Genomic DNA, 24,059 nt, shown 5'->3' on the forward strand with positions numbered 1-24,059 from the left:
TCTTAGAGTTAGGATTGATGTCATTTTCTTACTTGGGGTGTTGTCATATGAGCAAAAAGTATTTTTATATCTTTGTGGTGCTTTTTTTTTTTTTTCATAAGATTTATTTATTTTGTTTGAAAGCCAGAGTTACAGGGTGAGAGGGAAGGAGAAGAGAGAACCATCTGCTGGTTCATTTCCCAAAAGGCCGCAATAGCCAGGGTGGGTCCAGACCAAAACCAGGAGCCCAGAGCTTCTTCCTGGTCTCCCATATGTGTGCATGGATGCAAACACTTGAGTCGTCTTCCACTGCTTTCCAGTCGTGTTAGCAGGGAGCTGGATCGGAAGAGGAGCAGCTGGGACTGGAACCAGCGCCCATATGGGATGCCAGCACTACAGAAAGGAGGCTTGACCCGCTATACCCCAGTGGTAGTAATTTTATTATTCTTGTTTTATGCAGTGTTTCTCAAATGAAAGCTATTGATAAACTCCAGGCAGATCACATATATACAAAAGTTATGAAACTGGGTCTGGCACTGTGGACTAGAGGGCAACAAAGCCACCACCTGCAGTGCTGGCATCTCATATGGGCACTGGTTTGAGTCCCAGCTGCTCCTCTTCCGATCCAGCTCCCTACTAATGCACCTGGGAAAGCAGCAGAAGATGGCCCAAGTACTTGGGCCCCTGCAACCATGTGGAAGACCCAGAAAAAGTTCCTGGCAGCTTCAGGTTAGTGCAGCCCAGCCACTGCAGCCAGCTGGGGACTGAATCAGCAGATGGAAGACCTCTCTGTCTGTCTCTCTTTCCAACTCCGCCTTTCCTTTTTTTTTTTTTTTATATAGAAATTATTTTTTTTTTAAGATTATTTATTTCAAAGTCAGAGTTACACAGAGAGAGGAGAGGCAGAGAGAGAGAGAGGTCTTTCATTTGATGGTTCACTCCCCAAATGGCTGCAACGGCCAGAGCTGCGCCAATCTGGAGCCAGGAGCTTCTTCCGGGTCTCCCACATGGGTGCAGGGGCCCAAGGACTTGGGCCATCTTCTACTGCCTTCCCGGGCCATAGCAGACAGCTGGACAGGTAGTGGAGCAGCCGGGTCTCAAACCGGTGCCCATATGGGATGCCAGCGCTTCAGGCCAGGGCGTTAACCCACTGCGCCACAGCGCCGGCCCCCCAACTCTGCCTTTCAAACAAATAAAGCTTAAAAAAAAAGTTACGGAACTCCAGGCAAATGACACAAGGCGGTACTGGTAAATGTAGCCATACACATAGGATAACTCAGCCTCTGATTCAGAACCCTATCTCTTGCCATCCCTTTCCTCCCATTGAGATTTTTTTGTTTTAGATTTATTTATTTGAAAGGCAGAGTGACAGAGAAGGAGAGACAGAAAGAGATCTGTCATCTAGGTTCACTCTCTAGATGGCTGCAACAGCCTGGGCTGGACCAGGCCAGGCCGGCTGAAGCCAGGAGCCCAGAACTCCATCCTGATCTCCCACGTGGGTTGCAGGGACCCAAGTGCTTGGGCTATTTTCCACTGTCTTCCCAAGCATATTAGCAGGGAGCTGTATTGGAAGGAGAGAAGTAGAATCTCAAAGCCACACTCCAATGTGGAATGCCAGAGTCACAGGCAGTGACTGAACCCACTGCACCACAATGCAGGCCCCTTGCTTACATGTTAAAGTCTGCTACTACGAAGGATGCAGAGGAAAAGAAATGGCCGGGACACTTTTTTTTTTTTTTTTTTTTAAGATTTTATGTGTTTAAGAGGCAGAAATACTGGTCCCTGCCACTCATGGGAGACCTAGATGGAGTCCTGGCTCCTGGCTTCGTTGTAGCCCTTGTTAGGGATGGAAGATCTCTTTTTGTCTCTGTCACTCCCTTTCTCTCTGTCATTCTGCCTTTCAAAGAAATAAAATTCATCTTCAGATCACATAAAAATTGAATTTTATATCAAAACATCTTATCCAGAAGGCTCAGTAATCCATAATCCACATTTTATCCCTTTCCCCTCTCCAGCATCTTCACCAGGCAACAGTGCGGAATATGGCCGTGTTTCAGACGGTACAATATGTTTCCTTGTATTACGGTGTGCTGATCTCCTTCGTCCTCTTAACTTCGTCCCAGAAGTTTACCTGTCCCATTAAGTAATACTGGCTGAAGTACATGAGCGCTTCTTCACAACTGAGTCTGAAGTGTATGCTTCGTATCAGAGCGCGGCACGCGGAGCCTAACTCTGCGGGGAGCAGGCTGCGTCTCGGAGCGGCAGCCTCACGGGCACGCTCCTCTGCTGCTTCCGGCTGGTCTCCACTTTCTCTTCGTGCTGCTTGTGTCTTCTTCCTGCAGTGGAAACAAACACGGAAACTGTGAAACCTACGTTTACGTTAACCGTCTTTTTATTTCTCCTTTCATTAGATAACAGGATTCAGAAGTCAGAGCTTGGATTCAGAAACCAATCCCCGGTAGCCTCCAGCCAGCGTAAGTTTGTCAGTTTTTATTGAATGAGTCTCTAAAATTGGTGGTCCATAGTTGAACAGTAAACTATGAAACAACATCTGGTTTTCTCCTTTGCTTGTCCAGAGACCAAAACTAAAGGTGCTTTAACTGGATTGGAAGCCTTACTTCTGTAAAGCCTTGGGACAGATTCCTTTAATTTGCTAATCCTGTTATCCTGAAAATGTGTACTAAGAAAATTAGCAGTTAATCTCAAAGTTTGGTCTCAGATACCACTTTGTACTAGTAAAGTAGCCCAAAGATCTTTTTTTGTTAAAAAATATATACATTATACCCATCTGCATTTACTTAGGAATTCAAGTTGAGAAACATTTTTAATGTTTATTAAGTTTTTTAATGCTTTTGTAAAAAGAATGACAGGTTATTTTGTGTTTTATTAGAACTCTTTAATACCTGAATTAATAAAGTGTCCCTATGTTCTTTCTTTCTTTTTTTTTTTTTTTTAAGAATTATTTTATTTATTTGAAAGGCAGTTACAAAGAGAGACAGAGATAGAGAGAGGGGTCTTCCATCTGCTGGTTCATTCCCCAAATGGCCGCAGTAGCCATAGCCAAGAGCTTCTTCCAGGTCTCCCACTTGGGTGCAGGGCCCCAAGCACTTGGACTGTCTTTGGATGTTTTTCCAGGCCTTAACCAGAGAGCTGGGTCAGAAGAGGAGCAGCCAGGACTCAAATAGGCAGCCGTATGGGATGCTGGCACTGCAGGTGGTGGCTTTACCTGCTGCGCCATAGCACTGGTCCTCTCTGAATTCTGAAATTTGCTTCTGCATATTCAGCCTGTTACAAAATATTGTTTTGGCTGACATATCTTCAGAAAATCAACTCCATACAAATATGAAGAATTTAATACCCTTTTCAGATAATTGTAGATACTCTCTGATAATCTCTGAAACCCACAAGTGATATTTGTTCAATGTTATTTTGAAGTATGAAGGTATACCAGTGAACTTACTTGTACTCTATTACATTAAAATTAATTCATCTTTATTATACTTTGAATGGAGTATCATGCACTGGACATTTGGGTAATACTGGTTCACTAATATATATAGATCTTCCCAGTGCTGACACCTTCATAACATAATGTAAAAGATCACATTTGTTAATACTGCCAGCAATCTTAAGACTTTAAAAAAGCTTTTAAGTGAGGCCGGCGCCACGGCTCACCAGGCTAATCCTCCGCCTGCGGCGCCGGATTCTGTCCTAGTTGCCCCTCTTCCAGGCCAGCTCTCTGCTGTGGCCCGGGAAGGCAGTGGAGGATGGCCCAAGTGCTTGGGCCCTGCACCCCATGGGAGACCAGGAAGAAGCACCTGGCTCCTGGCTTCAGATTGGCGCAGCACACCAACCGTAGCAGCCATTTGGGGGGTGAGCCAACGGAAGGAAGGCCTTTCTCTCTGTCTCTCTATCTCACTGTCTAACTCTGCCCGTCAAAAAAAAAGCTTTTAAGTGTTTGGAGCTACCAAACTCACAGTGGCAAATTTATATTTCCAGAGGCCTAATATTTACTTGAAAACTTGAATGTTAAGTCCGTTGCCAGTTGTTTTCCCAGAAGTAATAAGCTTAATTTGTTCATTTAAAAAGAAGTGTGTAGCAAATACCCAAGTCTGACTTGCTCTGTCAGGTGAAAATGGTATTGCGTGAGAAAAGCACAGAGTCGGTTTGCAGCTCAGGTGCACAAAGTTCTTTTACTTACGACAGCCTTTGTACTGTGCTATGCAGCGGAAGTACTCTGTCTGCTTCCCAGTTCTTCACACAGAGTACTGAGGTGGTAGTACTCCGGGACTGGGATTTAACGAGGGAATGGGGACATTAATTAAAACTGACCGTCCCCAGAAAGAGCTCTAGTACAAATACCCTCAGGCAATCAGCAACAGGTGTAAAAGTGTTATTGTTACTATCATAATATAAACTGATTCTATGAAATAGTTTTATAAACTGAAAAGTACTAAATTAATATAAATTGATATTATCATCAATAATTAGGAATGAGTTGGAAGCTAAATTTTACCGGTGTTAATTTGCATATCACAAAAAGGTAGGCATTAGTGCAGTTAATATAAGGAACAGCTAGCTGTTATGAGGGTACTTCAGAAAGTTCATAGAAAATTTAATTAAAAGGGAAGTTTTATTTTGAGGCAAAATAAATCCTTGCCTCATTTTTTTATAATGTACACTTTCCACAAACGTTTTGAAGACTCAAATATGCGTGGAAATGTTCACTTTTATTACAGCCTTTTCTTTATCCCCTTTGCTTACTTCAGAAATATTCTGCCTTGGATAGTAAACCGTATGAACTACTGATTTTCTAAATTAAAAATTTTATAGTGACTTTTAGTACTATTGACCTCCCCAGCTGTCAGCAGTGGCAGTGATCGTTTTGCTTTATAAAGTGTGCTCCTCGGGCCTGTCTCCCTCTTCACGCCGGGGAGGCGGGTGTCTGAGGTCCCGGAGCCTGGGGAACCGGTAGTTACGGGCGCCTTTGTCTCGGCAGAAGCGAGCGGACCGGCGCGGGAAGGGAGGAAGTGGTGCTGCGGCCTGCTGGCCCTGCTGGCGGCTCTGGCCTGCGCGGCTCTGTGGCTCTGGCCCGCGCCGGCGCCCGCGCCCGAGGCCGCCGCGGTGCGGCAGTTCCAGGCGCAGATGCAGCAGCTGAAGCGCAGCTACCGGGGCCAGGACGAGGCGCTCTGGAGGAGGAGCCAGACGCTGCTGGAGCGGCACCTCAACGCCTCGCGGCCGCGGCCGCAGCCCGCCATCCTGCTGCTGGCCGCCGCCCGCGACGCCGAGCCGGCCCTGCGCTGCCTGGGCGAGCGCATCGCCGACGCCTACTCGGCCTTCCGCAGCGTCCGCGCCATCCGCATCGACGGCGCCGGCCAGGCCGCCCGCGACAGCGACGCCGTCAAGCAGGAGGTGGACCGGGAGCTGAGCGAGGGCTTCAGGAACGGCCGGAACGCGGCCGTGGTGCACCGCTTCGAGTCGCTGCCCGCGGGCGCCACCCTCATCTTCTACAAGTACTGTGACCACGAGAACGCGGCCTTCAAGGACGTGGCGCTAGTCCTCACCGTCCTGCTGGAGGAGGAGACGCTGGGCACCAGCCCCGGCTTGAAGGAGGTCGAGGAGAAAGTGCGGGATTTCCTCAGAGCCAAGTTCACCAGCTCGGACACACCCAGCGCCTACAATGATATGGACGCAGACAAGCTGAACGGACTCTGGAGCCGCATCTCGCACCTGGTCCTGCCCGTGCAGCCCGAGACCGCCCTCCGAGGGGGCGCCTGCCTGTGAGGGTCGAGAGGAGGAAGGCGCGCCTGAGCCTGAGAGCTGGCGGGCCTGCTGACCAGACGCCAAGTGCAAAGCTCTGTGTGAAACCGCTGGTTTCCTTTGAGGAGGTGAAGTCCTCTGTAAACATGGGACATCTAAGTCATGTGTCCAGCCAGCTCACGATCGGTTATTTGAGAGGCACTCCCTGCTGACGCTGAGAGCGGGGTCAGGGGATGCAGGTCTGGCCACACGCGGCCCACCGAGCGCTCCTGCCGAGCTGCCGGGGGTGGCCCGTGGGAGGGATGAGGCTTCCTTCTGGGGAATCAGCCTATTCCTTTAACTTGGATTGCTCACGGAGTTTTGTTGAATTATTATTAGTAAGGCAGCTCCCTAAATGTAACCGAGGGTTTTCCCATTATGTTTCCTTTTAGGGTCATTCAGACATGAGTTCCTCAGTCAGCTTCTGCTTATAGGAACAAGTGTAATGAAAGGTCATGTGTGTGTGTGCGTGTGTGTGTGTGTGGATTCTATTTTCCGCTTTGTTTTTGAAGGGTAGAGAGGCGGCGGCAGCAAAGGGAGAGAGAAGTGGTGACCTGGGGAAGGGTGGGGGTGGATTTGCAGGAAGACATGTTACAGTAAGCCCCTGAGGTAGGATGGTCAGCACAGGTGTCTGAACTCCTCCCTCAGCCAGTTCTGCTGGGGCTTGTTTGTTACACAGCCTTTTCTCTCTCCCCTCTCCTCCCCACCCCTTCAAGAATGTCCTAGACCTTTCGAGGTTTCTCAAAGCCTGTGTATCACAAGGCTTAATATATTTGCTTATTTGGCTCTGAAAAGTGGGTAAATCCCGAGCAGTTTACTTTGTACTTACCCTGAAGCTATTGCTTTGCATTAAGAAATGTAGTTTCAGGAATTTAAACTTTCTTCACCAGCTATTCCTGGGCTGCTGAAGACAGATGTTAATTTCCTGCGCAGCCTCCTTTAATCACACTCCGTAGCAAACAAAGATGTACTATGCACATGACAAATTCTGTTGAGTGCCTCAAGCCACAAACATAGTGACCTTACCACAGAAAAAGAATGGTAAAACTATTTCTGTACTGTTACAGTATTTTAGTTGTAACTTGGCTTCCATAAGTGAGCTTTCTCATCTGTCAACTGCTTTGGTTTTCTTAAAATCTTTTCAGTCTCAGTCTGCCTCATTTTGTCATTAGCCATAGACCCTCAAATGAAAATATTCTTTTTAAAGTATTAGAGCTTCCTCATTTACCCTCTGAGGGTCTCACAACTGGTAATAGATAATGGGCTAAGTTTTGCCACTGAGAATTACCAGTTTTTGTAAATTGATATCCCTGATTGTAGTTTGTTCCTATCAGAAGTCAGATCATCTGATTTGTTTTATAGAGGATTATAAAACAGGAGTTTTTGAAAAGGCTTATTTTATATATATATATATTATACAGAGAAACAAATGTTTTTATTAAATGTCTCACTAACCCAAATAATTTTAAAATAATATGTTACTTCTATCTTTCAGGAAAAATAATTGCAGTAGCTGATCTGTAAATGACTTTAAAAGCTATTTTAGTAATTTAAATAAATTTACTTTCTTGGTTTGTACTCTGTGTATTATAAACAATGTTTAAACTTTTTTCTTTGTTTAATCCAAATGTTTTCTTTACACCTGAAAATTTTAATGGCTTTGACTAAAAGCCAGAGAATTGGAGCCATTCTCAAGTACATTGGTTAGAACTGGAAGAGCCAGGCCGGCACTGTGGTACAGTGGGTTAAAGCCCTGGCCTGAAGTGTCAGCATCCTATATGGGCGCTGGTTCTAGTCCCAGCTGCTCCTCTTCCGATCCAGCTCTCTGCTGTGGCCTGGGAAAGCAGCAGAAGATGGCCCAAGTCCTTGGGCCCCTGCCCCTATGTGGGAGACCCAGAAGAAGCTCCTGGCTCCTGGCTTGGATCGGCACAGCTCCAGCCATTGTGGCCACCTGGGGGGTGAACCAGCGGATGGAAGACCTCTGTCTCTACCTCTTTCTGTAACTCAGTCTTTGAAATAAATAAAATAAATCTTTAAAAAAAAAATGGAGAAGCCAAGATTTTTGCCAGGACTTTAAATTAAAGATGGAGTTAACTTCGGTATTTCTGACTTGGCAATTGAATCTACAGCAGTGTTTCCTTATTTTGCTTCATTGCCTTCCAAAAGAGCCTCATTAGATTTTTTTTTCCTAATCATCCCTTTTCCTGAAATTTTAACATCAGACATATACTTATGTATCTGTTTATGAACTATATATATTTTTGTGCTTTTACAAAATGGGCTTTTTTTTGAACCTCCCAGAACTTTTACCCCCACTGGGGATGCGTGATCAAGACTATCTGTATTTTAGATAATTTCTACCTAAATCATTATTCTGTTTTCCATTCATATTATAATCCTTCTAGAAGGAGGAATTTACTAAGTCACCAGCTTGAAAATAGAAAGGAGGGTCTACAGGAAGCAGGCACTGCTGTGTTGGTGACAGCAGTGGCTCTGGGGAAAACCACAATACAGTACTACATTGGCTGATTGATTTGAGAGACAGAGAATGATCTCCCATCTGAGGGTTGGTTTTCCAAATGCCTCTAATGGCCAAGGCCAGGTAGGAGTCCGCTACTAACAGCCGGGAACTCACTTGAGGTCTCTGGATGGGGTGACAGGAACCCCATCACTTGACCCCTCACCTGCTGCTTCCCAGAATCTACAAGAGGAAGCTGGACTTGGAATCAGAAGCCAAAGTGGGATGTGGTTGTCCCCCCTGGTAACTTACAGGCCCCCTGCCTCCTGAGCCCTGGAAGTGACGGAGGTGATAAACGTGTGGGTCCCTTGCCATGCATTGCCCTGTCACATATTAGCATACTGCCACTGCCATACGCTTAGCTTACCGAAAGCAGGGCATTGTCATCGCTGATCTCAGTGCTCCGTCTCAGAGGAAGCCCTGCCTACGTAAGTACTTGCATTGTTCCCTGCAGTCCTTTGTCCGTTACTCCTTTCCAAAAGCTTTATAAACTGTCAGCTTGAATGTAGTGTACAGTGAATGGGGAAAAGGAAGAAGAATCCGAGTGGTGGGGGGAAACTGGCGCAGTGAGCGTGAGTGAGGTCCCCAGGGAGAAGGTGAGTGTCCAGGGGAGAGACTCAGAGTCCAGGAGGTCTCACGGTGAGAGTGGGCATTTGGAGTTTTCTTAAAATAGCTAGCAGGTTTATTTTTTACTTGAGAGTCAGAGTTACACAGAGGAGAGGCAGAGAGAGAGAGAGAGGTCTTCCATCCGATGGTTCACTCTCCAGATGACCGCAATAGCCAGAGCTGTGCCAATCCGAAGCTAGGAGCCAGGAGCTTCTTCCGGGTCTCCCACGTGGGTGCAGGGGCCCAAGGACTTGGGCCATCCTCCACTGCTTTCCCAGGCCACAGCAGAGAGCTGGATAGGAAAAAAGAGCAGCCAGGACTAGAATTGGCACCCATATTGGGGGCTTCAGACCAGGGCGTTAACCTGCTGCGCCACAGTGCGGCCCCTCCTTGCGTGTTTTTACATTGCCTAATGGTGTTATAATCCTGATAATATGGCTATGGGTGTGGAGGGAAGAGGGATAAGAAAAGTACTTGAGAGAACTAGAATTAGAACAGCGTTGAGCCTTGCATGTAATGATCAGGACTCGGTAAAGTACTGTACTACTCTTGGCTCATGCATCTTCTCTCTCCAAAAACCAAGCACAAAGTGGCAGACTGAGTGCTCATCACTGTATGTCTATATGATGATTGTTAGCAGTGTGAAGTGGAGAGTGTCACACATAATTAGACAGCAATTGACTAGAGAGTAAACACCTTGCCCAATCAGGAAAGGAGAAAAGGAGGGCTGGGAGGAGGCCTGGAAAAATACTGACTCCAAGACAAGAAACATCGGGGTCTGAAGACTGATTTTTTTTAAAAGATTTATTTATCTTTTAAATAAATAGGCAGTTACAGAGAGGAGGAGAAACACACACATGGATCTTTGATCCACTGGTTCACTCCCCAAATGGGCACTATGGCCAGAGCTGGGCCAGTCTGAAGCCAGGAGCTTCTTCCAGGTCTCCTACGTGGGTGATAGGGACCATCTTCTGCTGCTTCCCCAGGCACGTTAGCAGGGAGCTGGATCCGGTGCCCACATGAGATGCCAGCACTGCAGGCGGCAGCTTTCACCCACTATGCCACATCACCAGCTCCCAGAGATCGATTTTGGATGTAAACTTCCTCAGTTATTCTGGCCACTGGAGGGCCTCTACCTATTAGCAGCGCCCCCTTGTGACTGAAATGCCAAGAAAGTGCCCGCTGAGAAGAAGGTGTGGTTATGCAGAGCTGTCAGACACGGTGTTTAGCTAACAGGTTAGGATGCTGGCACCACCAGTGCTGCCCCCACCTTTTTTTCTTCAAGATTTTATTTATTTGAAAGGCAGAGTTACAGAGAGAAACAGGTCTTCCTTCTGTTGGTTCACTTCCCAAATGGCCACAACAGCCGGGACTGGGCCAGGCTAAAGCCAGGAATTTCTAGGTTTCCTCTGTGGACTGCACTTTTTTTTTTTTATAAAGATTTGATTTTTATTTGGAAGAGTTACACAAGGAGAGGCAGACAGGTCTTCCATCTGCTGCTTCACTCCCCAATTGGCCGCAACGGTTAAAGCTGCGCCGATCCAAAGCCAGGAGCCAGGAGCTTTCAGGTCTCCCCCACAGGTGCAGGGCCCAAGGACTTGGGCCATCTTCCGCTGCTTTCCCAGTTCACAGCAGAGAGCTGGAACGGAAGTGGAGCAGCTGTGTCTTGAACCAACACCCATATGGGATGCTGGCACTGCAGGCAGAGGCCCTACCTGCTACGCCACAGCGCCGGCCTCAACTGCACACCTAATTTTGAATGTATGGGTTTGACCTAGATTGAGTTCCCAGCCCCTGGCTTCAGCCCACACCATTGTGGGCATTTGAGGAGTGAGCCAGTGGATTGATTAGGAGCTCACTGTGCCTGCCTGCCTATCGGCTAAATAACATAGAAATGGTTTAAAATGGGGAAAATCACGTAGCCACTATCTTACAGTGTGGTGGGCTGCAGGAATTAATATATACAAAGCACATTGGCCGGCGCCGCGGCTCACTAGGCTAATCCTCCGCCTTGAGGCGCCGGCGCACCGGGTTCTGGTCCCGGTCGGGGCGCCAGATTCTGTCCCGGTTGCCCCTCTTCCAGGCCAGCTCGCTGCTGTGGCCCGGGAGTGCAGTGGAGGATGGCCCAAGTGCTTGGGCCCTGCACCCCATGGAAGACCAGGAGAAGCACCTGGCTCCTGCCTTCAGATAGGCGCCAGCCGCAGCATGCCGGCCGCGGCGGCCATTGGAGGGTGAACCAACGGCAAAGGGAGACCTTTCTCTCTCTCTCTCTCTCTCTCTCACTGTCCACTCTGCCTGTCAAAAAAAAAAAAAAAAAAAGCACTGAAAATGTGCCTAGCATTTCAAAAGGGGACAATGTTAACCACTCTTACTTATTTGAAATCAGAGAGCTATCGCATTTACTGGCTCACTCCTCAAATGCTAGCAGTGGCCTAGGGTAAGCCAAGCTAAAACCAGAAGCCAGGAACTCCAGGTCTCCCATGTGGGTGACAGCAACCTGACTAGTTGAGCCATCCCCTGCTGCCTCCCAGGGTGCACCTGAGCGGGAAGCTGGAACCAGGAGCAGGGCCAGAACTCGAACCCAGGCACTCCAGAGTGGCTCGTGCGTGTCCCAAGCAGCATCTTCACTACTGCACTAACCACGTCCCCCCATTGTTGTCCACCAAACTTTTACCACCACCAATTCTCCCCTTCTCTGTGGCGTCAACTGTGGCTGCCTCCCACGTCGACCTTCTCATCATACAGAGTACTTGGGATTTTTTTCCCAGTTACCACTTCCATTGCAAACTACAGTTTTCACTAAACAAAGGGCCTTGATCCACCCTCCCCCAAGATCAAGGGAGAACAAGAAAGCTTTTCCATCACACACAGAGCTCCTCCCAATGTCCACGGCTCCTCCTCGATCAGCTTCACGGTCCTACTGTCATCCTTAGGCACCTCTTTCTTTGATTCCAGCAACAGTAATTTGCTGCTATTTTCCACGTGTTTCTTAGACTGCCCTGTGTTGAGCACAGAGTGCCACTCTGATCCTCCTTCAAGGAAGAGTTCAGTGCACAGTGCTGGGAGGCCTCCACTGTCAGCTCTTCATGGATTGCCCTGGCTGTGGAGAAGCACCTTGTGTGAGTCCGTGCCTGGGGAGGAGGGAGTGGTGCACATCCAGTGACTAACTGAGGGCATACAGAGGCTTGGCTTGCTCAGCCATTGCACTCCAGAGATTTCCACCCCACCCCCGCCCCACCCCGGGGGTGGTGAGTTAGGGGGATGGCTGAGACTCTGAGGCCTATGTTAAACATGACTTCCTCTCCCCCACCCCGCTTCCTTCTCCTTTCCACAGGTGTTGCTACCAAAGATACTCTAAGAGCCTGGGGCAGGCGCTGTGGCATAGCAGGTAGAGCCGCGGCCTGCAGTGCTGGCATCCCATATGGGCACCGGTTTGAGACCCGGCTGCTCCACTTCTGATCCAGTAGAAGATGGCCCAAGTCCTTGGGCCCCTGCACCTGGGTGGGAGACCCAGAGAAAGCTCCTGGCTCCTGGCTTCAGATCAGCACAGCTCTGGCCATTGCGGCCAACTGGCAGTGAACCAGTGGATGGAAGACCTCTCTCTGTCTCTCTCTCTGTCTCTCTCTCTCTCTCTGCCTCTCCTCTCTCTCTGTCTCTCTCTCTCTCTCTGCCTCTCCTCTCTCTGTGTAACTCTGAATTCAAAGAGAACCCCACCCATGTGGCACTCCCACTTTAATGTAGTCTATAAGTTGAGTCAGTACACTTAATATACACCTGGCACTGCGCGTGTAGCATCTCACTTAGTCCTCCTCCGGGAAGAGGGTGCGGCCTCCTTGTTGCAGAGAGGAAATGAAGACTCGGAGCTGTGCTGTTGATAACTGATAGCGCCGTGATTCCAACTCCAGAAGCTCTATTTTGATTGCTATTTGAGAGGCAGAGAACCAGAGTTGTCACCTGTTGGTTTACTCCACAAATGTCCATAATGGCCAGGCCTGGACCAGGGCCTGAACTTAGAGCTGGGGACGCGGTTCAGGTCTCACACGGGTGGCAGGGCCCAGCTGCTTCTGCATCAGCATCCAACTGGAACTGGGAGCTGCAGCCAGGCTCTGAAAAAGGTTTAATAACCAGTCCTGGGAGCTACATTGTTTTCTTTTTAAGATTTATTTTATTTATTTCAAAGACTGAGTTACTGAAAGAGGTAGAGACACAGAGAGAGGTTTTGCACCCGCTGGTTCACTCCCCAGATGGCCGCAACGGCCGGAGCTGTGCCAATGCTAAGCCAGGAGCTTCTTCCGGGTCACCCATGTGGGTGCAGGGACCCAAGGACTTGGGCCATCTTCCACTGCTTTCCCAGGTCATAGCAGAGAGCTGGATAGGAAGAGGAGCAGCCGGGACTCAAACAAGTGCCCATATGGGATGCCGGCCCTTCAGGCCAGGGCTTTAACCCACTGCGCAACAGTTCTGGCCCCAGGAACCTGCATTCTTTTTTTTTTTTTTTTTACAGGCAGAGTGGACAGTGAGAGAGAGAGAGAGAAAGGTCTTCCTTTGCCGTTGGTTCAGCCCCCAGTGGCCGCTGCGGCCGGCGCACCACGCTGATCCGAAGCCAAGAGCCAGGTGCTTCTGGTCTCCCATGCAGGTGCAGGGCCCAAGGGCTTGGGCCATCCTCCACTGCCTTCCCGAGCCACAGCAGAGAGCTGGACTGGAAGAGGAGCAACCGGGACAGAATCCGGTGCCCCGACTGGGACTAGAACCCGGGGTGCCGGCGCCACAGGGGGACGATTAGCCTATTGAGCTGCAGCGCCGGCCGGAACCTGCATTCTTAATCATTCTACATCGTGTCCCATCATTATACCCACTTAAATTGGAAAAATATTAAAGTATATATTACAAACTGTAAATATATAATAAATAATAAATATGAGTTGTGGAAACATTTCCTGATACATTGACTTGTTGGATTATCTGGTGGAACTCATATCTCCATGGAGAGAAAAAATTGGGGCTGGCATTGTGGCACAGCAGGTTTAGCCACTGCCTGTGACACTGGCATCCCATACTGGGAGCCAATTCAAGTCCCACCTGCTCTGCCTCTGATCCAGCTCCCTGATAAAGTGCCCGGGAAGGCAGCACAGGTATCTGAGTCCCTGTCAGGCACATCGGAGACCAGGATGTAGTTCTTGACTCCTGGGTTCAACCTGGCCCAGCCCAGGCCATTGCAGCCATTTGGGGAATGAACCAGTAGATGGAAGATCTCTCTCTGTCTCTCTCTCAAAAATAAGAAAAAAAGACTTAAAATGTTTGGAATTCTATTGGGAATAGTGCCTTTCTAATAATAAAGGCCTATAATGATTCTGATTTCCTGATATGAATTGAATGTAGGTTGAACTATATATAAAGTCTCTATGCTGATTCTATAAAGTTGGCAAAGGTTAAAACAACTGAAAGAAGTACAAGCCCAAAGTATTAAGCTTGACGTCTCCTGTGAAAGAGTCTTTATGTCTTGTAGTCCACGGGCCTGCCCATCGTTCAGGCCATAGTTGAGTGATGCTGCTTGAAAAATAACACCTCGGGGCCTGGCGCCTGACGCACTAGGTTAATCCTCCGCCTGCGCCGCCCGCATCCCATATGGGCACCGGGTTCTAGTCTTGGTTGCTGCTCTTCCAGTCCAGCTCTCTGCTGTGGCCCAGGAAGGCAGTGGAGGATGGCCCAAGTGCTTGGGCCCTGCACCCACTTGGGAGACCAGGAAGAAGCACCTGGCTCCTGGCTTCGGATGGTTGCAGCGCTGGCCGTAGCAGCCATTTGGGGAGTAAACCAATGGAAGGAAGACCCCCCCCGTCTATAACTCTATCTGTCAAATAAAAATGAGTAACTTTAAAAATAAGAAAATAAAAATAACACCTCAGTGGACAGATTCCAAGCAAACCTTCTCCTTTGGACAAGTTCCAAAGATTTATGTTTTCTGCTGTTCACTGGTAGGGTCCAAAGACCAAAGTTCTGCTCCTCTGAAAAATTTTTACTGGCCTTGGAGAAGCAGGTCGGCAGAGGGGACGGAGCCGCGCCACGCACGGGAAACGTGGCCAGCTCCCATCTCTACGTCCCCATCAGTTTCACCACTGAATCAGCAGCTCTCTTGTTGTAATCGTCTGGGTATTTCCAAGGTGGCCCCTTGACCTCTGCTGTTTCCCTGAGATCACTGTGTGTGTGTTGGTTGGACTATAGGCTAAGTTCAGATTTAGTTCTAAGCAACTAATCTTTTGCCCTTCTATCATCTGTTATCTTGTTCCTCTAGAAAAAGGACACAAACATCAAAATTTACAGCAATCTCAACAGCTACCTTAAATCCCTCACAAAAGTGTTCAGGGAGGGATATAAGTATATATATTTGTGTGTGCTAGAAGTTGTCTGTTAATATGAATAAGCCGTAAATCAACAAGAAGGATGATGGACAAGGCTAACAACATGTAGCTCTCACACTATAGCCAGCTCCCATAATTAGAAAATTGTCTGCGTTCTTTTTTGTTTCAAATCCTCATCACAGCAGAGTTTAAGTAAAAAAAAAAAAATGAACTTCCAGCTTACCAGTTTCTTCAAAGCATCAACCCTGCTCAAAACAACGCTAGCGGCACAGTAGAGTTAAACTGCATACAGTACAGACGGGCAGGAAGAAAGCTAGCGAGCAAGTTGAACAAGCAAAGCCTGGAATAAGGTGCTGGGATAATGAGAAAGCCTGGTAAAGTTCACGTCTCAGACACTATGAGGTCATGCTTCAGATAGCAAAATACTTGTGGCGCCTGTCATCTGGGTTCCCCAAGTGCTTTGCTGACATTATCTAACAGCAAATATTATTACCCCCACTTTATAGGTGGAGAAACTATGTGATACTGAGAGATTAAATGACTTGCTTAAGCAAGCACAGTGAGTTGGGGATGGAACAAGAAATGCCAGGAATCTAATCTGCTTTTCTGTTTGAATCACTAGGTCTGCTTTCTAGATACCAAAAGACATTTATTGACATACATTTTCATTAAGTGTGCTTTCCTAAACCGATTGTTATCTTTTGTAAACAATTCAATTAAATATTTGTGTTGTAGATCATGGTTGCCTTTTTTGTAGGGCAAATTTGAGTGGTAAGTTAGAAACATTTTCCCAGGTTTGAAAAGATGTTCACATTAAGTTTAGGGTATTGAATACAACACACTTTATTTTTTACATAGTTATTTAGGGGCTGACACTGTGATACAGCAGGTAAAACCTCTGCCTGCAATGCTGGCATCCCATATGGGCGCTGGTTCCAGTCCCGGCTGCTCCTCTTCTGATCCTGCTCTCTGCTGTGGCCTGGGAAAGCAGGCTTGGGCTCCTGCACCTGTGTGGGAAACCTGGAAGAAGCTCCTGGCTTCAAATCGGCCCAGCTCCAGCCGTTGTGGCCATTTGGGAAATGAACCAATGGATGGAAGATCTGTGTGTATGTTTCTTCTCCTCTCTATAACTCTGCCTTTCAAATAAATAAAAAAAAAATCTTAAAAAAGAAATTTATGCTAGGAAAACATATTTATTCCTTTTGAAAAGCAGAGTGAAATAGAGATAGAGTGAGAGACACAGAAAGAGAGAGAGAGAGAGATTCTCCATCCGCTGGTTCATTCCCCAAATGGCCTTAACAGCCAGGACTGAACCAGGCTGAAGCCAGGAGCCAGGAGCTTCTTCTGGGTCTCCCACCAGAAGAGCCTAAGCACTTGGGCCATCTTTTGCTGCTTCCCCAGGTGCATAAGCAGGGAGCAGCACCGGAAGTGGAACAGCCAGGTCTCAAACCAGCATCACCATATGGGATGCCAGTGTTGCAGGTCATGGCTTTAACCCACTGAGCCACAGCACCAACCCCGTAAAACACACTTCAGATCACTAGTACAGAACCCTACTGAAATCACATCAGTGAGTGCCCAGAGTCCCAATGGCTAGTGTGTGTGTGTGTGTGTGTGTGTGATGTTATTTTGGGGGGCATGGTGCACAGGAGTTTTTCTATATCCCCACCTAACTCAGAATTGTCCGTGAAAATACTGTAATGTCTATAGGATTTATTATGGGGGGAGGGAGCAGTTCTTGGTTACTGTCTTCTCCCAATTGTTACTCTCACTGTTATCCCATATCCCAGCTCCTGTAAATCTTTTATAGTTCGCATTATCAATATGAACTTTCAGTGTGTGCTTAAGTTACTACTTTTTTTAAGATTTATTTATTTATTTATTTGATTGGCAGAGTGGACAGTGAGAGAGAGAGACAGAGAGAAAGGTCTTCCTTTACCGTTGGTTCACCCTCCAATGGCTGCCGCGGCCGGCACACTGCGGCAATCTGAAGCCAGGATTCAGGTGCTTCTCCTGGTCTCCCATGCGGGTGCAGGGCCCAAGCACTTGGGCCATCCTCCACTGCACTCCCGGGCCACAGGAGAGAGCTGGACTGGAAAAGGAGCAACCGGGACAGAATCTGGTGCCCTGACCGGGACTAGAACCCGGTATGCCTGCACCGCAGGCGGAGGATTAGCCTATTGAGCTGTGGCGCCAGCCAAGATTTATTTTATTTTATTTTATTGCCTGAAGGCAGAATGAATGACGGAGAGAGATATCTCGCATCCCCTGGTTCACTACTGAAGTGGTACAATGGCTGGGGCTGGGCCAGGCTGAAACCGAGAGCCTGGAACTCCCTCCAGGTCTCCCACGTGGGTGCAGGGGCCCATATAGTTGGACCATCATCTGCTGTTTTCCTAGGCACATTACCAGGGAGCTGGAGCAGAAGAAGAGAAGCCAGGGGTCAAAATAGCTTCTGACATGGGATGCTAACGTCTCAAGTGGCAACTTAACCTGCTGAGCCACAGCACTGGCCCCTCATGTTGTTACTAATGACAAAAATCATAAATAAATATAAGCTGCTCATAATCCAGTATTACTAAATACTTGCGCTAAAAGCAGGCTATAATCACAGAGTAAAAATAAGGTTTTATAATAAGTGCATATAAACTGAAACTATATTTAAAATGTAAATTTCACACATTTCTCCCTCACTGTGACCCGAGCTCAGGATTAAAGTTGCTCATAGGAGATCAAGTTAATTTAGGGTCAATAGCATATAGACATCCATGGAACAAACATCCTTGCCTCTTCCCTTGTGGACTGGCTAAAAAGGTGGCCAACTAGTGGGCGGGAAGAGGGATCCTCAACTCAACCCAACAACCATTTCTCACTTCAGTCACTCACATCATTTTGGGCAAAGCTCAGAATTCCACACCGCAGGGCGTTCAGCGGCTTTGTGCAGCTGCATGGTGTGGTGAAATGTTCTGGATTCAGACGACAAAGTTTAAGTTCTAGCTCTCCCACTCTCAACCTTGTGACCATGAGCAAATCACTTCCCTTCCCAAGCTTCAGCCTCCTCCCTGTGAGGGACGGATGAGGGTAATGTTACAGATTTTATGAGAAGTAAACCAGACGTTGTGTGTGCAGGGGCTGAGGTCAGCAGCGGTGGTACAGGTGTTGACTCTGTGTGTGTTGTATTAGTTACAAGATAACCACTTACATATCACAATATTGAGAATTAGAAAGCCCATGCATTTATTAAATAATCAGCATATGTTGAAACAGTGTGGGGGCCGGCACTGTGGCATAGCGGGTAAAGCCGTCACCTGAAGTGCCGACATCCCATATGGGTGCTGGTTCGAGTCCCAGCTGCTCCACTTCTGATCCAGCTCTCTGCTATGGCCTGGGAAAGCAGTGGAAGATGACCCAAGTCCTTGGGCCCCTGCACCCACATGGGAGACCTGGAAGAAGCTCCTGGCTCCTGGTTTTGGATTGGTGCAGCTCCGGCCGTTGCAGCCAATTGGGGAGTGAACTAGAGGGTGGACTACCTCTCTCTCTCTCTCCCTTTCTCTCTCTGTGTAACTCTGACTTTCAAATAAATAAATAAATCTTTAAAAAAGAAAACAGTTTGTACATTTGCTTTGCCCAAGTTTCTCAATTCATGTTTAACCATAAGAGTTTGGGGTCAGCCTTGTGGTATTTTGGGTAAAGCCTCCACCTGTGGCACCAGCATCCCATATTGGGCACTGGTTCATGTCCTGGCTGCTCCACTTCCAATCCAACTCTGCTAATGGCCAAGGAAAGCAGTAGAAAATGGCCCAATTCCATGGGCCCCTGCTATACATGTGGGAGACTTGGATGAAGCTCCTGGCTCCTGGCTTTCACCTGGCCCAGCCCTGGTCATTGCAGCCATCTGAGGAGTGAACCAGCAGATGGAAGATCTCTGTCTCTCTGTCTCTGTCTCTGTCTCTTTCTATCTCTCTCTCTCTGTAACTCTGATTTCCAAATAAATAAATAAACCTATTACAAATGAGTTAATGCAACCACTTACATTTCCAAAATCAGCTACTCGTCTTCAACATCATTCTTATTTCTGTCTGTGAATTTCTCAGCTGCTTATGATACTTTCTGGCCCTCTTAATGCAATAGGATTTGTAACCAAATGCTCACAGGGTCTCGTTCCTCGTTCAACAGGTGGGTAGCACCGAGACCCGGGATTCCAGAAGTGTTTTGAGTGGCTGGTGAGCCTCACTAAACCTGTGGCTCTTCTCCCAGGCTCAGCACCCAGCTGCCTTTTTCTATTTTTGCAAGGGTCACAGAAAACCTCCTGTCAAAAGTGTAAAACTTTCCACCGCCTGTGAGTGCGGTGGTTCGCCCCTTGCAGAAGATGGCCCGGCTTAGTGACAGAGAACCTCACGCTGACTTGTCCTTCAGCTTTTTTTAACATCGCAGCTGTCTTGCTACAAGAGTTTCCATTGCGTATTTCGTTCGCATTATTAGTCCGTAAATCAGCAGAGAAACAGAGAGATGCTTTAAAGAGAGACACTCTCCTGTGACTTCAGAGTGTTCATGGGAAAAGGGGGTTGATGTAGCCACAGGGATTAGTGCATCTGTTAGCAACACTATTCAAGGGGATCCTAACAGGGAGAATACTAGAGAAAAAGGGGCATGCGACATCAAAAGAACCAAATCTTGGAAGTTTTCTGGTGGTTAAATACAGAAGAATGTAATGTTTAAAACTTAAAAGCATTCTAAAAATCACACACTTCAGGACTCCTGTCCTTACTTAATCTGGGGAGGGTAAGACAGAGTTAATACTCAGATGCCAATATACTCGTCGTCTCATTCACAAATCTTAAAGAAATCTAACAAAATGGAAGCAAATCACAGACCAAAATCTGGCCTCAGCCTAATCAGGCTTTCTTCCAAAAGTTAACTAGTTTATGTATTGTTACGTATTTTACTTGCATAAAGAATTACTTTGTTTTTAATTTACATAAGCATCTGACTACAGGCATTCTTTAAACAACTTGCTTTTTTTTTTCATTCAACAATGCTTTTTTAGAAAGTTTCTGAGGTGGACCTATTTTTTCTTATGTCTCACAGTTGCTGAATGAATGAGTCTTGGATTCTAAGCTTCTATTAAAACAAAAACAGAAGCAACCTCACATTGGTGCTAAATCCTTACTTTTGACCCTACCAGAAAGAAAGAGAGGGGGAAGAAACTCCCTCCACAGCCCGCCTGTATTCTGAGAGCACTTCCGCACTCCCCTTGAGGGATTAGCCATCGACAGTGAGGGTCTTCCAGATCATTCAATCCCCCAAGTGACCTTGATCTGAACAACCAGATATATACAAAGCAGATTTTGCTCTGCCTGGGATTTCCCGCTAATTCTTCCTAGTGTACTTCACTGATGAGCAACTCACCCATCCACCCATTGCATGCATGTTTACACTGTTAGCTAAAGGCATTGTGCAGTTTTAAACTGCTTTATGTTTTATTTTTGATTGTAAAAAATTAACTTTGTAAAGGACATCTCTTTCCTTTTCATGTCAACTTCACACGCTCCAGAAGGCACCTCCTAAATCCTCATTACGTTTACCAACCACTATGAACGAATGACTCAAAAATAGGGTGTGGGGGCCGGTGCCATGGCCTGGTGGGCTAAGCCTCTGCCTGCAGTGCTGGCATCCCATATGGGTGCTGGTTTGAGTCCTGGCTGGTCCTCTTCTGATCCAGCTCTCTGCTATGGCCTGGGAAAGCAGTGCAGCATGGCTCAAATACTTGGGCCTCTGCACCCACATGGGAGATTTGGAAGAAGTTCCTGGCTTCTGGCTTCGGATGGGCCCAGCTCCAACCGTTGTGGCCGTTTAGGGAGTGAACCAGAAGATGGAAGACCTTTCTCTCTGTAACTCTCTCTCTCAAATAAATATAAAAATCTTTAAAAAAAAAAAAAAAGGGGGGGGGGCCGGCGCCGTGCCTCACTAGGCTAATCCTCCACCTTGCGGCGCCGGCACACCGGGTTCTAGTCCCGGTTGGGGCACCGGATTCTGTCCTGGTTGCCCCTCTTCCAGGCCAGCCCTCTGCTGTGGCCAGGGAGTGCAGTGGAGGATGGCCCAGGTGCTTGGGCCCTGCACCCCATGTGAGACCAGGATAAGAACCTGGCTCCTGGCTCCTGCCATCGGATCAGTGCGGTGCGCCGGCCGCAGCGCGCCGGCCGCGCCGGCCGCGGCGGCCATTGGAAGGTGAACCAACGGCAAAGGAAGACCTTTCTCTCTGTCTCTCTCTCTCACTGTCCACTCTGCCTGTCAAAAAAAAAAAAAAAAAGGGGTGTGTGTGTGTGTGTGTGGGAGAAAGTGTAGGTTCTACCACTGATTTAGCTGTTTATTCCATAGTTTCATCAAATCTTCAAGTCAGACTCTATACCTCATAAAAGATATATACTAGCATTGTGGCGTGAAGGTGAAGCTGCCACTTGCCGTACATCATCCCATTTGGGCATCGGTTCAAGTCCCAGTTGCTCCACTTCCAATCCAGCTCCCTACTAATGTGCCTGGGAAGACGTGGGAGAAGCTCCCGGCTCCTGGCTTCAGCCTGGCCCAGCCCCAGCCATTGCAGCCATCTGGGAAGTGAACAAGCATATGGAAGATCTCTCTCTCTCTCTCTCTCTCTCTCTCTCTCTCTCCCCTGTCTTTCTCTGTAACTCTGCCTTTTAAATGAATAAAATAAATCTTTTTTAAAATTTATTTGACAGATAGAGTTACACAGTGAGAGAGAGAAACAAAGAGAAAGGTCTTCCTTCCGTTGGTTCACCCCCAAAATGGCCACTACGGCCAGAGCTATGCCGATCCGAAGCCAAGAGCCAGGTGCTTCCTCCTGGTCTCCCACATGGGTGCAGGGGCCCAAGCACCTGGGCCATCCTCCTCTGCCCTCCTGGGTCACAGAAGAGAGCTGGACTGGAAGAGGAGCAACTGGGACTAGAGACGGAGCCCATATGGGATGCCAGTGCTGCAGGCGGTGGATGAACCAAGTGAGCCGTGGCACCAGCCCCAAATCTTTTTTTTTTTTTTTTTTAAAGATATATACCTTAAAACCAGAATCCGCTGGCGCCACGGCTCACTAGGCTAACCCTCCGCCTTGCAGTGCCGGCACACCAGGTTCTAGTCCCGGTCAGGGCGCCAGATTCTGTCCCGGTTGCCCCTCTTCCAGGCCAGCTCTCTGCTGTGGCCAGGGAGTGCAGTGGAGGATGGCCCAGGTACTTGGGCCCTGCACCCCATGGGAGACCAGGATAAGTACCTGGCTCCCGCGGCGGCCATTGGAGGGTGAACCAATGGCAAAGGAAGACCTTTCCCTCTGTCTCTCTCTCTCACTGTCCACTCTGCCTGTCCAAAAAAAAAAAAAAAAGAAAAGTATCTGATCTTATTCCTGAAGAGTGATGCCTTGACTTTCTCAGATGGTAATACATATCTTCCCTAGCAGTAAGACAGAACCAATCTTTTTTAATATTTACCAACAAGAGGTTGTAAGGAAATTAAATGAGGTAGGGGTGGGCTTTTGGCTTAGCAATTAAGATGCTGGTTAGGATGGACATGTCCTAAATCAGACTGCCTGAGTCTGAGTCCAAGCCCCACCCCCAATTCTATATCCCTGCTAACCTGTACCCTGGAAACCAGTGATGTCGCAAATAGTTGGGTTCCTGTCCTCCATGTGGGAGACGTGGATTGGGTTCCCCTCTCCCAGCTTCCATCCTATAGCTGTTACAGGTGTTTGGGAGTGAACCAGCAAATAGGAGCGCTCTCCTGTCTCTGTCTGCCTCACAAATAAAGTGTTTTAAAATTAAGTGAGGAAGGGCCAATGCTGTGGCACATCAGGTTAAAGCCACCGCCTACAGTGCCGGCATCCCATATGGACACTGGTTTGAGTCCCGTCTGCTCCACTTCTGATCCAGCTGTCTGCTAAGGCCGTAGAAGATGGCCCAAGTCTTGGGCCCCTGCACCCATGTGGGAGACCTGGAAGAAGCTCCTGGCTCCTGGCTTCGGATCAGCACAGCTCCAGCCATTTCGGTCATCTAGGGAGTGAATCAGTGGGTGGAAGTCCTTTTTCTCTCTCTCTATCTCTGCCTCTCTGTAACTCTGCCTTTCAAATAAATAAATACATAAATATTTAAAAAAGAAAAAAAAGAGGTTGTTGTCAGCCTCTGTCAAATAGTAAAAAAATAAATAAAAAATAAATAAATAAAATTAAGTGAGGAAAAGGGCCCCACTTTAATTTTGCTAGACCAAATTTACTCGGAATTTCTCATCTTCCAAGCTATGATTCTACTCTCTGCAATGATCAGGTAGCTTCATGTTAAGAAGGGTGAGATTCTGAGCCACTGGTGAGCTCAAATCCAAACTCCTGTTTTTCTAGGGGGTAGACAAACACCACTTTTTACTGATGTATTTTATCTATGACTACTAATGGCTGTATGCTCAGATAACTTCATGGTTTTGTACTGGAGTATCTGGCCCACAGTGCCCCAATCATAGGTCCTCCTGTGGAATCCCAGAATCTCAGGGCCATGCCTCTGAGCTGAGTCATGGGCTCGATACTGAGTGGCATCCGTTGGGAGACAAACACCGTGCTGTTAGGCTTCTCCAGTGCAAACGAGACTCTGCTCACATAGTCCAGTGCAATCTTACCAGAGGCACATTCCTGCCAGGGTTTTCTTCGATAGCTGTCAGGATGATGAAGCAAATGAGCCACAGTCCACCAAAAGCACTACAGCTAGGTGTCAGACCCACTTTCTTGCTGATACCTACTGATCTGCCCTGGTTTG

The 24,059-nt window shown here is 47.7% G+C and overlaps 1 protein-coding gene and 1 long non-coding RNA gene across 7 annotated transcripts in view; one reads left to right on the forward strand and one right to left on the reverse strand.

Moving 5' to 3' along the window:
* Positions 1-7,356, forward strand: part of TOR1AIP1 (torsin 1A interacting protein 1) — a 39,486-nt gene extending 32,130 nt beyond the window's left edge. For 2 of the 6 annotated variants that reach the window (XM_017345538.4, XM_051858263.3), the window contains 3 exons: positions 1,995-2,039; positions 2,391-2,453; positions 4,979-7,356. In XM_017345538.4, the coding sequence (XP_017201027.3) occupies positions 1,995-2,039; positions 2,391-2,453; positions 4,979-5,763 (893 nt within the window). In that variant the 3' untranslated portion in view covers positions 5,764-7,356. The remainder of the gene's footprint in view (positions 1-1,994; positions 2,040-2,390; positions 2,454-4,978) is intronic. The other 4 variants (XM_051858264.3, XM_051858266.3, XM_051858262.3 and 1 more) reach the window with 3 other exon arrangements.
* LOC138850471 (uncharacterized) overlaps positions 1,906-24,059 on the reverse strand; it is a 34,549-nt gene continuing 12,395 nt past the window's right edge. The window contains exon 2 of the long non-coding RNA XR_016210352.1: positions 1,906-2,315. This is a non-coding gene — a long non-coding RNA (uncharacterized LOC138850471). The remainder of the gene's footprint in view (positions 2,316-24,059) is intronic.

This window comes from Oryctolagus cuniculus, chromosome 7 (genome assembly GCF_051225735.1).
Source record: "Oryctolagus cuniculus isolate XC-2025 breed Fujian yellow rabbit chromosome 7, ASM5122573v1, whole genome shotgun sequence".
NCBI classification, from domain to species: domain Eukaryota; kingdom Metazoa; phylum Chordata; class Mammalia; order Lagomorpha; family Leporidae; genus Oryctolagus; species Oryctolagus cuniculus.